The 14,469-nt window shown below is 41.8% G+C and overlaps 1 protein-coding gene across 2 annotated transcripts; it reads left to right on the plus strand.

Moving 5' to 3' along the window:
* Window positions 1-388: 388 nt before the first annotated feature.
* entpd1 (ectonucleoside triphosphate diphosphohydrolase 1) lies at window positions 389-14,408 on the plus strand. 2 transcript variants are annotated; one of them, XM_041029313.1, is made up of 10 exons: window positions 389-672; window positions 7,540-7,667; window positions 8,199-8,316; window positions 9,589-9,739; window positions 10,079-10,238; window positions 10,366-10,569; window positions 10,721-10,978; window positions 11,637-11,750; window positions 11,891-12,028; window positions 13,751-14,408. In XM_041029313.1, the coding sequence occupies exons 1-10, from the start codon at window positions 657-659 to the stop codon at window positions 13,955-13,957; spliced, it is 1,494 nt and encodes a 497-aa protein (XP_040885247.1). In that variant the 5' UTR covers window positions 389-656; the 3' UTR covers window positions 13,958-14,408. The 2 variants fall into 2 exon arrangements, with proteins under 2 accessions (XP_040885247.1, XP_040885248.1); XM_041029314.1 differs by lacking the exon at window positions 389-672 and adding an exon at window positions 6,297-6,368.
* Window positions 14,409-14,469: the final 61 nt, after the last annotated feature.

Genomic DNA, 14,469 nt, shown 5'->3' on the forward strand with positions numbered 1-14,469 from the left:
GTTAAAACTGGGGTGCTGGTTATCAAAGACTTAAGCAGGAGACTGAGTTCTGCTGCTGCTCTCTCTCCAATATCCCTCCAGCTTCAGCTCCAGCTCCATCCAGATCTAACACTGCTTTCATGTTTGACCCACTTTACAAGACAGAGAAAATGACAAAGAGAAAGAGAGGCAGAAGGAAAATGATTTAAATAAAAAAAAAAAAGACTCCAGTGGAGAAGCAGAGCGGGAGAGTTTAGGCAGAGAGACAGATCAAGAGGGAGATGCAGAAAGTGGGGAAATGAGAAAAGGCAGCACGAGTAAGTAAAAGAGTGACAGCGGCAGAAAGAATGACAGAGGTGCAGAGAGAGAGAGAGAGAGAGAGCGAGAGAGCGAGAGAGCTAAAGAGCAACAGAAGCACCGTTAAAGGCGCCTGGAAAGAAGGAGAGTGGGCTGAGCAGGAGGAGGAGGGAAGCTCTGCTTCTCCTAATAAAGCGAGTGTATGTGAAAGGAGGTGCTGAAAAACGTTACACTGAGCAGAGAGCTGTGTTACCACAGAGAGAGAGAGAGAGGAAGAGAGAAGGTTAGAGAGAAAGAGAGGGAGAGAGAGTGAGAGATAGAGGGAGAGGGAGAGGGGCAAAGAATAGAAAGAGCATTGTGTTGCTGCTGAGAAAGAACCCATGTCCGCACAAAGAGGTAGGTGTACTCCTATGACTGGCACACACACACACACACTCATACACACACACATGCACACAGGAGCGCAGAAAATTCCTATCACCCAGTGTATCTAGCAGTAGGATGTACTAGCAGTCTGTACAGTAAATGTAAAGTATCAGTAAATGTTAAGTATCAGGTGAGTGTGTGTTCTCTTCCAACTGTGGGACTTGCTTTGCTTGCATGTAGCAGCTGTGTAGCAGTGTGGGGCAGGTGTGTGACTTTTCAAGCATGTGCCTGAGCGTGCGTACGGGCGGCATAAGCAGGTGCCTGTGTGTATGTGTGTTTTGCACATGGGATTTAGCGCGGAGTTGAGGGATCCGTGTGATTATTTCACAGTGGATTAACACAGTGGAACACTTACACAGTGGCACTCTTAAGATCATGTGACATTTATGCGACTTTATCAGGCAAAGTGCGTGTGGCTGAGGGTAACTGCACAACATTATCTGATTAACTGAATACATTTGATAAGGGTTGGTTAAGGCTTAGTTGTCAATATATCTGACAATATGATCCAATATTTGTACTGATGGCTCGATAAAGCAATCAGCTGATTACTGTTATAGCAATCATATGTCATGCTCAGTACGAACCAGACGGGGAACCGCTTTTGTTGACAAGTCAAATCCACGCAATGAGAGTTGAGAATTTAAGTAAGACAAACATTATTTGCTCCCAAAAAGCTTGGTTTAGTCTACCAGGCTATCAGTATACAGTCATGTTTGTTTATGTTTAGTGACTAATACCTTACCCGAAGTTTCACATTAAGAACTTTGGGTTCTGTTTGAACCTGAAAAGGTACGGAACTAATTGATGAGGAGGTAAATCTCATGTCTGCATGGCTAGTATCCACTTTTTTATTTTAGCTGTTTGTATACTGGGTTATTTGACCTGTTAACATCAACTGAGCCTAATATTGTTTGCACCTAAAAAGGTTTGTTTTAAACTACGTAGGTATCAGTGAATTCAAGACTGGAAAGTGTATACAAAAGCCAAATTTGCTTATGTTAAGTGACTGATATGTTATCTAAACTGATGGCCACTATGTAGATGAAAGTAAACACCAAGTCACCATTGTGGGAATTAAATTAGATTTGCAGCTCTTATTTCCCGACTGAGCATGTTAAGCAACACGCTTTGGAGTAAAACAGCAATGGCTATTTTTTTTCCCCCCTCTGCTGAAGGTCAGGCTAGACCAGCCCAGGGTTAATGTCAGTCTGTCCTGTGGGTGAAGTCATTCTGGACTGAACACCAACAAGCACAGAGCACTTCCCTATGGTGAGCAGAGATGCTTCCTTTCTCATCATATGACGCCGCCAGAGGTTCCCATATTTCAGGAAGCAGCAGACGTTTCACTGTGCTGTTTCACAATGGCCCGGACAAGAGTATTTATAAAGCTGCTAATTCAGAGTAGGACAAACAAAGCCCTGAGTGATTAATTGGAAAAAAAACTGAAGCAAGAGGCCCAACGACAACTCAAGTACAGTGTGTTCTGAGGCACAATGGTGTATGTTTGTGAGAATGGTGGATGTCTTTATCATTTTAGGGGGTATTTTTGTGGGTGTTTATGTTTCTGTGGATTCAGTTCATATCCATCACTGTCAAGTGCCCTCTATTCAAATTATTATATCTTTTACTATTTGTTGGAAAAATAGGTCTTGGTGTTCCTTATTGTCTTCTATCTTTCTGTCCTTGCTTCTGACCTACCTGCCCGAGTATCATTTTACTTAACTAAAGAATTTAAACACTTGTTTCATCACGGTGTACTGCGAGTTGTGGTGACTGCCTATGTCACACATGTATTACGTGTACACGCGTCCAAACAGAGAATTATGACTTGCTAAAGCCTAACCACCAGAGCAGCACAGCAAATTTAAGACCTGCCTTGCAGGGATGTTGTTGTTGCCATCATTATGAAACCGCACGCTTGATCCTCAACTGTGTCACATTTAACTCATCGCTGAATGCAAAGGAACAACCCGTTTCAGGATCTGCTGATTCAGAATGGCCCTCTTCTTCTCTTTCTCTTCCTCTCTTTTGCTGTTGTGTTATCTCAGATTTATGAGCCCAAAGTTTCAGATCAACCTGGGTGGAGACTCCTTTATGTCATAAGTCATAAAACTTAAACAAGGACCTTACTGGGTTTTAAAGTACTTTCAGAGTGAACTTCACAGCTGTGCACCTCTCTGCGTGAGGATGGAGTGTTGTTTTGTTTGCAAGTATTTGTATGTGCTGTACTTTTAAACTTGTAAAAACCAGTTTGAACTTTAGACTTGGTTTTTGCTACATGAACTGGTTTCATGTCTTACCTAAGCCAGTTTAGAGTCAGGGCTTATGTTTAAAGATTCCATTTAAGATTACGTTTAGGTAAACATTACCATCAGTGAGGATTAAATTGAATTTTAAGGATCAGGGAATGAATGTTGTTAATTGTCATGACGAGGCAATAAAATGGATTTGTGTTGTGAATGTTATGCTTTGTGTCAGAGTTGCTGAACATTGTTTTTGTAGGTAAATGATCTGAATCATCTAAACAATGCTCGTTTCTACTGCAGACAACAGAAGTTAATGTTAAATCTCAAGTCTCTCTTCTACAGTGCTTTCTTTTCCACTTCCTGATAAGCAAAAGTTAGTTGAACCACGTACTACTGCTTTTATTTACTTTGCTTACTAAAAGAAAAACTCTTAAAATTATTAAAATATTTGTGTTGAACTCAGAAAAGGTCTCAGAGAGATACACTGAGTGATAGCAGATGTTATGTTTTCCACTTTTGTTCATCTGTGCTCTCCTTTTCCCACGACTCTGTCATTCCTCACGTCATAGTTTGAACAATCCTGGCCTCACCTTAACAATACATTTGTGTTTACGGAACGGTCAGAGACGGAAAGACTGTGGCGCGATTGCGTTTGTGTGTCTACATTTGTAGGCCTATCTGTGCTGTGCTGAGGACAGCTTTGGAAAGTGAGGACAAGTTGTTTGGTCCTTCCTTCTTCACATGGCCGTTTGAAGGGCACAGCTTGGTTTCAGAATTACACTGGGTTTGGGATAGTCCAAAGGGATGGGGTTAGGCGTGTAGTTATGATCACATTAGAATGCATTATGTCATTAAAATTCCTCACCAGCACAGATGTACATATCTGTGTGTTTGTGTGGCTTAAAATCCACTGTTTTCACTCTGAGTTGATGTTCCAAGAGGGTTCCTCAGTGATTTCATGCCCTTAATTTGCAGCTCAGGTAAGCCCTTGCTCTCTGTCTCGACGTGTTTGTGGCTATGCATCTGTATCTGTTTTGTCTGCTGCCAACAACACAGTCATCTGTAAGTGATTGCACATGATGAAACAGAGCTGTCTGAAACTAATTGTTCCATCTGTTGCTAAATGCCTCTCAGACTTTAACAAGAAGGAAGGGTGAGATTCCCGGTCACTACAAAGTGTCTTCATAGTTCTACTGTAACCACTTCCCTCATAGACTTTGATTCCTGCTATAAAAACAAGCAGATGTTGTTTAGTTGGAGTCAGCTATCATTGATGGAGTCATTTATTAATGGTAAGGCTGGTTGTTTACTTCAACCAGCAGAACCATTACAAGTACACATACAGTATGTGGCAATCACATGGTTTCATTCTTACTTTACTGCAGCTGCACACCTTCGAGGAAATGTTTTATGAGTCCCATGATCCCACTGAAGTATGACGCATAATTTAGTTCAGACAGTAATGCAGTCTGGATTAGCGGTTGGACCTCCACCATGGTTGGCACTGGATGGGGTTTTGATGACTGACACCAATGTGGCGGCTTTTATACAGAAGTTGTCTGTGTCTGGTTTGTTATGTCATACCACTGAATTCCCTGTGTTTTCCAAATGTGTACACTTAGAAATCACAAACACTTTTTTTTTTTAAATAAAACCATAAAATCTTAGCTGAAATGTTAAGCATTTGACAGCAATTCATACTCATATGTTTTGAACAAAAACTAAAAACAACTGTGTCAACTAATGATCTTTTGTTCAGATAGTGGGCTTTTTCCCCTTTAGAGGTACTGGAAAGACTTGAAAGTTTAACAACATATGTTTACTTAATTATCATAAATGTAAAATAAATAAAGTTTGTTTGTCCTAGCTCAGCTGCATCCTGATTCCCACTGCTTTTCCCAGATTTAGTTCCATCATGTGGCTACGGTGAAGACGATCAGTCAACCAAATCCAGTCATGATCCATTTAGAAGCCTAAGAGTAACGGCACAAAACATACATGTTTTTGTATTTTATGGGTCATATCCAAAGGGGTCAAAGGGGGTCAAAGGTCAGCCGTGTGGAGGGCCATTTATGCCTAAAGCAGCCACAGACCTTTTACATGCAAATGGACATGTCTCTCTCTCTCTGTGTTTTATACTTCCAATTTGTTGTAGGGGTGATAGTGTTTTAATTTCCAAAGGAGACATGCAGGATACTACACTGGCACTACACTTACAAAAAAGATATATATATAAGATTTCAGATGCAAGACGAAGCTGTGCTCACTTAGAGAATACTCATTAAATAAACAGCCAGATCTTATCTGGTTTAGACAGACCCAGGGCAATGCTTTAAAAGGGAAAACATGGCACTGAACTTTGAGTGTCTGCTTGGAAGTGACAAGAGCGAACGGTCAAACAATCACAGAACACATGTAGAGACTGGGAGGCTTTGAGTCATACGACTTCTTCCAAGAAGGAAAGTTAATGAATGATAACTGATGTAAACGATAATAGTTAAGTTCGTGTCTAAATACAAGTATTTGCGTATTTTTCGTGAGTGTACAGGGAACGGAAAATAAGGGATGGATCTGTGAATGGATCAACAAATTTGCAGGCAGGTCATGTTTTGGGTCTGCACACACACACACTAGCTCTCCAGCAACCCTTATTGTTCTCACACACACACACACACACACATGCGCACGCGCACACACACACACGCACGCAACCTCAGAGAAAGGCAGGGGATCCCGATCCGTCACAGAGATGACATCACAGCTTGCCAGTAATAAAAAACAGCTAAACAAGGGAGTCCCCACTTCCCCTCCCTCCTACACAGAATGAACAGAGAGAGAGAGAGTAGTGCTGGGGCGAGTGACTCTCATTAGTTCACAGACAGACAGAGAGAGAGAGAGAGTGTGTCCTTTTTAAAAAGGGATTCACGTGCACACGAGAGTGCACTGACACACGCACAAACACACTTTAGCAGCGTCTCCATAGTGACCGGCTCTGCTGCCCCAGCTTGGGGAGGAAATGCCAAACTCCAAACTCCGCTCCACAGCCGCTTCACCAGAGACACACACACATAGATTTATTCTAATCCATTCAGCCACGACGGAAAAACCTCTCCTCATCTTATCACTGTGCTACCTCCCCTCTGTTCATTCTCTTCCTGTTCTGTCTTACTCTCCGTTCCTCCCTCTCTTACTTCCCAAACACACACACACACATAGATCCCACTACCACCCCAACCCCCACCTCTCTCTCTCTCTCTCTGTCTCTCTCTCTCTGTCTCTCTCTCTCTCTCTCTCTCTCTCTCTCTCTCTCTCTCTCTGTCCCTCTCTCTCTCTGTCCCACTCTCTCTTTTGCCCTCCCTCCCTCCCTCCCTCTCCTGTCAGTGGTCAGTGGTAAGTTCATTGAAGTAGACAACAGAGGTAAGTGCTCTCTTTTCCGCTCTGTTCACCATTGGTTCGCTTCTTTAATGTACTTTAGGTACTTTAGGTTTTGGTTTTTCTGTTTACCCACAGTAGACAAAGGTCAGGTTTACTATCACTGCTGCAAGTCCTGTTGATGCACCCAACAGACACACAGTGTGTGTGTGCGCTTGTCTTTCTATGTCCTCATGGATTGCATACTGTATTCTAAAGTCCATTTCCAAAATGTTTGTGTTTATAAATGTGTGCCAGCTGTCACGAACACTTAGATAGTGTCTGCCACTGAAATTACCTTGGTAATGATCAACCATGTCTGTGTGAGTGTGTTTGAGAGAGAGAGAGAGAGAGAGAGAGAGAGAGAGAGAGAGAGAGAGAGTTCATGTACTTTACAATTCCAGCTGGTATCTTTTTCATCTCTTTTCCATCACAATAGCCTTGTGAATACAGACTGCTACACCCTTTATGTCCCTTTATAAAACTGTGAATATATAAGCAGATATGATCAACAATAGCATCTGTGTGTACGTGTACGTACGTGTGTATGTGTATTTCAAATCTCACTAGTAAACAGTGGAAACTCAGTGTCTACTCAGGAAGGAATGGGAACGAAACAAAGAAGTGGCACATTTATCCAGGATTAAAATATTACCCATAACAGGATGGTAAAATTATTCATTACTGTTTGCCAACACTGACTTATTGCTATAGCTTTGATTATAATAGGTCAACATTTCCACAATATAGAAGTTCTCTTTGTGATTCAACTACCCTCATGTTTTGTATCAACAACTCAACTCCCTTTTAATCATTTTTCAAAGTGGAAATCTTGTTGATCTTTCAGCATTAACCTTCCAAATGTGTGTTCACTGAAACAACACCCCCCCCCACCCCCTACAATTAGGCTGGTGTGAGTTCAGACACAGCAAACCAGAAATCCATCTGTTGCCCTTGGTTACAAAATAATACAATTAAACACTCTCCGCAACCCCAGGACGGACTCTCTCCTACAAACAAATACACATGCTGTGACATCACTCACATCTGGATGCAATACGTGGCTAACACACACCCCCTTTCTCTTTCCAATGTGTCCCCATCTTCCCCTTTCCACCCCCCGACAACCCTCTCGCCTCTCCTTCCTCTCTGTCTGTCTTTCCACCCCCGCTCTCAGAGATGAAAGAGAAGAACCCCTGGCACTCGCCTGTGACCATCATCATCTCTGTGATTGGCGTCATAGCGATTGTTGCCTTGGTGACAGTAGCAGTTTTGCAGAACATGCCTCTCCCCCAAAAGTACAAGGTATGGTAGAGGGTGTGGGAGCTCACTGCAGTTCAGTGGAATCTGAGTCCAAAGTCCACAAGCCAAATAAGGTCTATTGTCAATATGACCTCAACCTGTAGTACTGGTTCTAGAAACCCATCACCATATATGGCGTATGTGAATCTCACAGCTATTAGTCACTACAGTCTCCAGGGTACTGTTTTACTAGACAGCTTCAGTGCTAAACTAATACTTACTACTACTATTTGCATAGATAAACATTTCCCTGATATGCAGCAGCTCCGGGAGGTTTGTCAATGTCATTACTGTGATGGACATTATCTTCCACCTCATGGTCATGCTTTGTGTGGGACCGACTTGCAGTTGGTAGATGAATCCTCCAACATTGCACAACATCAATACGCACACAGCGAGGCATACACCATGAGATGAAGGATAAGCTCCATCACATTTACAATGAATGTTTAAACTGTATGTCTGGACTGAAGTCATCCAGAGTTAATGTCACTGAGCACTGAACTGGAACTCCTCCGTCTGTCTCCGCTACAGTATGGGATTGTGCTGGATGCTGGATCCTCCCACACAGCTCTGTATATCTACGAGTGGCCAGCAGAGAAAGATAACAACACTGGGAGAGTTGAACAGACACATTCCTGCAAAGTCAAAGGTACAATGTGCTGCACAATGTGTGACACAGACACACTCATCCTTCACATTCAAATGCACAACCTCTAATGCACATTAATGCAAATCTTCACATAGTTGCTGATTAATGTTTTTGTCCCTCCTCTAATCAATTAATTGACTAATCATCAAGTGTCATCAAGTGTGCAGTTGTAAACATTATAAGGTCTCAATAAATGGATTTTGGTCCAGATGTTCTGCAGCTTCTTCTGAAGATAAGTCAAATGATTCATTGGATGGATTAAACACCCAGCTTAATGCGACAAAGCAAATTACTCTGGAGATGGATTTACACCAAACAAATAGGTTTACACAACATGGCAAGCTGAAGTTTTCCTAAATGTGAAGCTAGAGCCAGCTGGCAATTAGCCTAGTTTAGCTTAGCTGTGTCTGGCAATCTAACATTGACAAAAAGTCTCCAGGAAAATACCTTGCCCAGCCAAAAAATAGTAGGCAAGAAAACCAATGTGTGTCCCTCTTCTAAATACGTGTTCATTTAACACAATGTTCAATAAAGGCATTAGTTACAACATAACACCTTAATATATAAAGTTCTATTTTGCATTGGAACTAGTATGAAAATAAAATGTGTGTCTACAGTGCCTCTGCAAAAAAGGAACATTCTTATGCAACCAGTTGTTTTTGCTGAATTATGAACACGCACTACACAACAGACAGATCTGTCAAAAGGACTCCTGCTGTTTGCTTCTCCTCTGTGAGATGATTTAACTACTGCTTTTTATCTATCAAAGCACCGTCTGAGTGTGATGGCCTCCCTCGTTATGTAAATACCATCAGTTATCAAAGCTTAAAGTAGAACGCTTTCATAGGCACCAGTGAGTGGATTCCCCGCAGACCACAGGATCAACACACTTGTCTGAATAAGGTTTGCTTTAAACAACAATGTCCAGCTGTTATTATTATTATTAATAATAATAAAATTATATATTTGTGAGCTGTTTTTAAAGATTTAGAGGCAACCAGTCTCAAGGATGAGCGCCACAGACAGGGTATAACAAAATATTGTTAGATGAGAAATTACTCCAATGGAGCAATTTGAGGATTAAGTACTTGCTTAAACGAAGGTACATCAGGCATGCTCACAGAAAAGCAAATACCCTGACAACATCTTCACCAAGCTCTTCTACGTATGACCTTCAACCCCCAAGAAGGCCAGCATCTCTGGACTCAAGGGTCTCATTGTGTTTTATGGTCAGTAAATTTGGGCTGAATTGGTATTTTGTTCTTCCTGCAGGTCCAGGTATCTCTAGCTACGCATCTGCTCCTTGGAAGGCAGGAGAGTCTCTGAGTGAGTGCATGCAGGAGGCCAAGCAGCGAGTGCCTGGAAAAAGGCACCACGAGACCCCTCTTTATCTGGGGGCTACTGCAGGAATGAGACTGCTCAAGTACGGTACACATCTACACACAGATACACACCCCATAATCAAACATAAAAAAAATAAATTAATAAAAAAAAAAAAAAAAAAAATCACAATAGGCCTTTCCATGTTTACACTGGTGTGATCGTATCCCAAGCCTCAACACTGCAATTGTTTTTGCAGTCAAAGTGCTGCCATCTGTAACCTTTTCCATCCGCCTATTTTGTGATTTATCTCTTAGCAGTGAATATGTTACTGTCAAATCCATTATATACGACACAGTCTGTTTATTATTTATGTGCAGCTGTATTGATCTGAATTATGGATGTGAATCAATCTAATGAATGTGTGTGTGTCCGCATGCAGGGAGGAGAACAGCTCGGCGTCAGACAAAGTCTTTCAGGCTGTGGAGAAAACCCTGCAAAAGTCCCCTTTTTCCTTTCAGGGAGCAAGAATCCTTAGTGGCCAGGAAGAGGGCGCCTTTGGCTGGGTCACAGTCAACTACTTGGATGATCGCCTCAAACAGGTCTGTACCCACACAGACTGTCTGCATACACGTCCATGCAAGTTCGTTCACCTTTAGATGTGCTTTGTGTGTGTCAGTTACTGCTCCTGCCCTGCACTGACTTCAGTACCTTTTGTCTCTGCTGCAGGGCTTAGAAACCACGGGTGCTCTTGATCTTGGCGGTGCTTCCACACAGATTAGCTTTGTATCTGATAATTACGACGGCTCAGAGTCACCCAGCAACGCCGTAACTTTCCGACTCTACGGAAATGACTATAACCTTTATACTCACAGCTTCCTGTGTTATGGGAAAGACCAGGCGCTACGAATGACACTGGCACGACAGACTGAGGTAAACTTCTCACTAAAGTTTCTCTGTTAACATTAATGTAAATCTAATCAAATGTGAGATGATTCAAGACTTAAACGCAACAATACTGACATGAAATTCAGTTAGCTTCCTCGCTGTCTCTTACACCTCTTTATCTCACTCTCTCTCCTAGTCAGGTCCAGGAAAAATATTTGATCCTTGTTTCCACCCTGGCTACACCGAGACAAAGGCGTACAAAGTCCTCTATGACAGCCCCTGTGTGTCAGACAGGAAACCCCAGGAAGCTCCTGCAAACTTTACTCACACGGGGAAAGGAAACTTCTCACAATGCCAAGAAGTCGTCAAAAGTGTCTTCAACTTTACATACTGCAAATACAGCCAATGCTCTTTCAATGGGGTCTTCCAGCCACTTTTGCAGGGGCCATATGGGGTAAGGTAACACAGTTACCGGTGTTTATTTATCAGCATATCTCAGTAACCGATGAGGCGCTGTGTTATGTTTGGACACAGAAATTACACAACATACGGATCTGTTGTCATTACTGTGTGCCCAGTACACAGAGTAACTTCTGTTTTCAGCGTGACTTTTTCTGATCAGAGATGGCTGATGTAGCGAGTGCTGCTTGTTCACCAAAATGTTTCTGATCTGCGTCCGAACATAAAGACTCCTTAAAATTAACTGGTGAAGCAGCTGCTTTAAGTGTCAACTGTCCCAAATTACAATCAAAAAACATTTTTTCTTACTTATCCTGAATCTAGATATGCAGATATGCAGTTTTTTATCTCTCTCAGATTTATGCCACCCTTTTGATCATGGTGCACATAGCACTGTAATCTTGCATGTGTAATCTTTCCAGAAACAGCATGTCTCAGTTACTGTGACTAATCCATACCTCACTGTGTGAGCAATTTTCCTTGAGACAAATAATATCTGAGTCAGTGAAGCCAGAAAAAGACTTAAGAGTAAAATTATGAGCATTTCTTTTAGAAGTATTTATAAACTAATTATTTCATTTTCTAAAGATGCCAAGACAAGTTCATTTCCTTTTAACTCATCTCCTCCTCTCACCTCCCCTCTCTCACTGCAGGCCTTCTCTGCCTACTACTTTGTGATGAACTTCCTCAATCTGACTGATACATCCATCCCTCTTGAAGAAGTCAAGGAAAAGCTCACACACTACTGTGCTACCCCTTGGGATCAGGTCAGGGTATAATTATGTACCAGTTACACACAGGAAAAAATGTCCTGCAACTTTATCTACATCTTCATGTCTTATCTACATCCACCGGCCCTCCAGTACTAAACACTAATGATATCACTGCATTTGAATGGCTTGAACAGATAAAAAAGCGGCATCCAGATGTAAAATTAAAGTACCTGGCTGAATACTGTTTCTCTGGCACATACATCCTCACCCTGCTGACAGAAGGATACAACTTCACCTCAGAGACCTACTCCAACATAAAATTCATCAAGAAGGTCAGTAGGTCACCGTCCACTCCTTTCCTGTCTCCATTCCCGCTTCTGATTTATGTCATATCCTATTGACAATTAACATCCTACGTGTGTGTGTGTGTGCCTTTATACTTCTATCTTCATAACAACCTTTGAGCTTTAGACCTTGAGAATTAGGATATTTTGGAAAAGTGAGTGATTCTAACCAATTCTTTCTTACTTAAAAGGGCCATTTTAAGACTTTCAGAGTGTTAGGGTTAGGATTAGAGTACTAGCAGTTCTAAAATTATCCATCAAGCATGGGCTCAGGCTAGAAAACCTCACAACAACCTTATAAGACAATGTCAAACAGTTTCAAGACACCTGATACGCATTTCTTCAATTCAGTCATAAACACACGTGAGGGAACTAACCATTATAGTTAATGGTTATAAGGCTCTAAATAAATAAGTTAGATTTAGCAGAAAAGGCTCTGGTGTTCGAGGTAGCTGTCAAAGAATCCAAGCAGCAGCCAGGATTTGGCTGAGTGAACTCCCCAAAACAAATGATTGTCCCTTGCTTACAAATGAACAGCATACAAGGAGCACATAAGACCCCACTCTCAAAACAACAGAGCCAAAACCTTCCATCCAAAGTGCATGCAACAAGCATGTAGCAGTTTCATCTGCCACAACCATCAAACCACAGAGCTGAAAGGCTAGAAAAAGCAAATGTTGGCATTTTTCCTTGAAAAATAACTAAAATAATTATTTGATTACCAAAATAGTTGCAAATTAAGCAAGACAACCAGTATATATAGCCTCTGCCAGAGACCTGGATTACAGTGAGCCAGTACAGAAAGAAAACGCCCCAAAAATGCTAACACCATCAGAGAAAGATATACCAATGCAGTGAATTAGCAGGAGCAGTACCTTTAACTATTTGGTCATTAAAACAAGAAAGTACAATGTACATGCCAAACTACAGCCAATCCATTAAAATATGCTACCATAAATTATTTTTTCACCACCAACAAGTGATTTAACAGCATTACTTTAAAGCAAACTTACAACTACACAAAATCACCAATGAGCATGTGGGAGCAATATAGATCCACGCAAGCTTAATTCAAGCTTAATTCAAGCCATTTCAGGCAAAATAACAGCATCAGCACAGCCTCATTGCCAGTTTAAAATCGTCACCAAGCATAAAACAAACATCAGCAGCAGTAAATGAAAGCACAAGCAGCACAGCAGCAGGCTCTTACCTCAGACCCAGGACTAGCGGCGAGGTGGAATCAGGTGAGGGGCTCCTCAGCAGGAGGAAGGAGTGATAGTTTTCTCCTGAAAACACTGTGAAACTCAACTCTCCTCTGTCCCAGAATCTGCACCAAACGACCACAGAGTCTTTGTGTAGCAACATGATACAGTCGCCCACCAAATAAAAAAGCCATTGGCACCACATCTCCCAGAGTAATGAAACGTGTCACATTGTAGAGGCCATGTTGTGCACCTGAATGAACGTGATTGGTCCTTATTAGTCAGGTGGGAGTGAAGCAGCTGAACCTGTGATGGTGACTTTATGGAAGTCTGTATGTGTGAATGTGGTTGAGAGCCAGGAGACGTGCAGGAGGCTCTAGATAGTTCTTTTGTGTGTTGTTGTGTATCACTTATCAGTATCAGTACTTCTAAATTGTACTGGCCTGTAGTACTAGTACCAGTCAGTAAATGACAGTGATAGTTTTCTCTCTTCTTGCGTGGTGTCCAGATAAAAGGCAGCGACGCAGGCTGGACTCTGGGCTACATGTTGAATCTGACCAACATGATTCCAGCTGAGGCTCCTGACTCTCCCCCTCTGCCCTATGCCGGTTACGTCTCCATCGTCACCGTCATCCCAATACTGCTCGTTGTGCTCCTCATCTTCTGCTTGCGCCCTTTCTGGCCCCGTTGCTCTAAGCAGCCACAGATCATATAAACACACACACATACTGTATGAATGAATTTGTGTGAGAGTTTGTGAGTGCGTTTGTGTAGGTTATTTTACCAGTATTGTGAAAAAGGTCTTTACACTTGTCATCTTAACTATTTCAAGCCTTTGTGAAGATATCAAAGGTCAGCGTCTGCTGCACAACAGCCCTGCAGCTCACATGGACTCAAGGACTTTTCAGAAGGACAAATGCTTTCTGTCTTTAGGGAGCAATTTCTGCTTCCCTGGTTGAAGGACATTTGCTGTGTTTTTGTGTGAGCGTGTACGTCTGAGTTTGAATGTGTGCTTGAACGTGTGTGCCCACATCAGTCTGCATGTGTCTTGAATTATGATGTGAATATGATACTGTATAAATAAAATAACCCAGGTTTCTATAAAATGTTTGATATGCTAGTCATTTGCGCATTTGAAAAAAACAATCAGTTAAACAATATTCAGTGTTGCATGATTTATTTACTCTTTATCCAGAAAGATAATTGGATTTCTATAAAAACTACCAA

Source organism: Toxotes jaculatrix, chromosome 21, assembly GCF_017976425.1.
Source record: "Toxotes jaculatrix isolate fToxJac2 chromosome 21, fToxJac2.pri, whole genome shotgun sequence".
Classification (NCBI taxonomy): Eukaryota; Metazoa; Chordata; class Actinopteri; family Toxotidae; genus Toxotes; species Toxotes jaculatrix.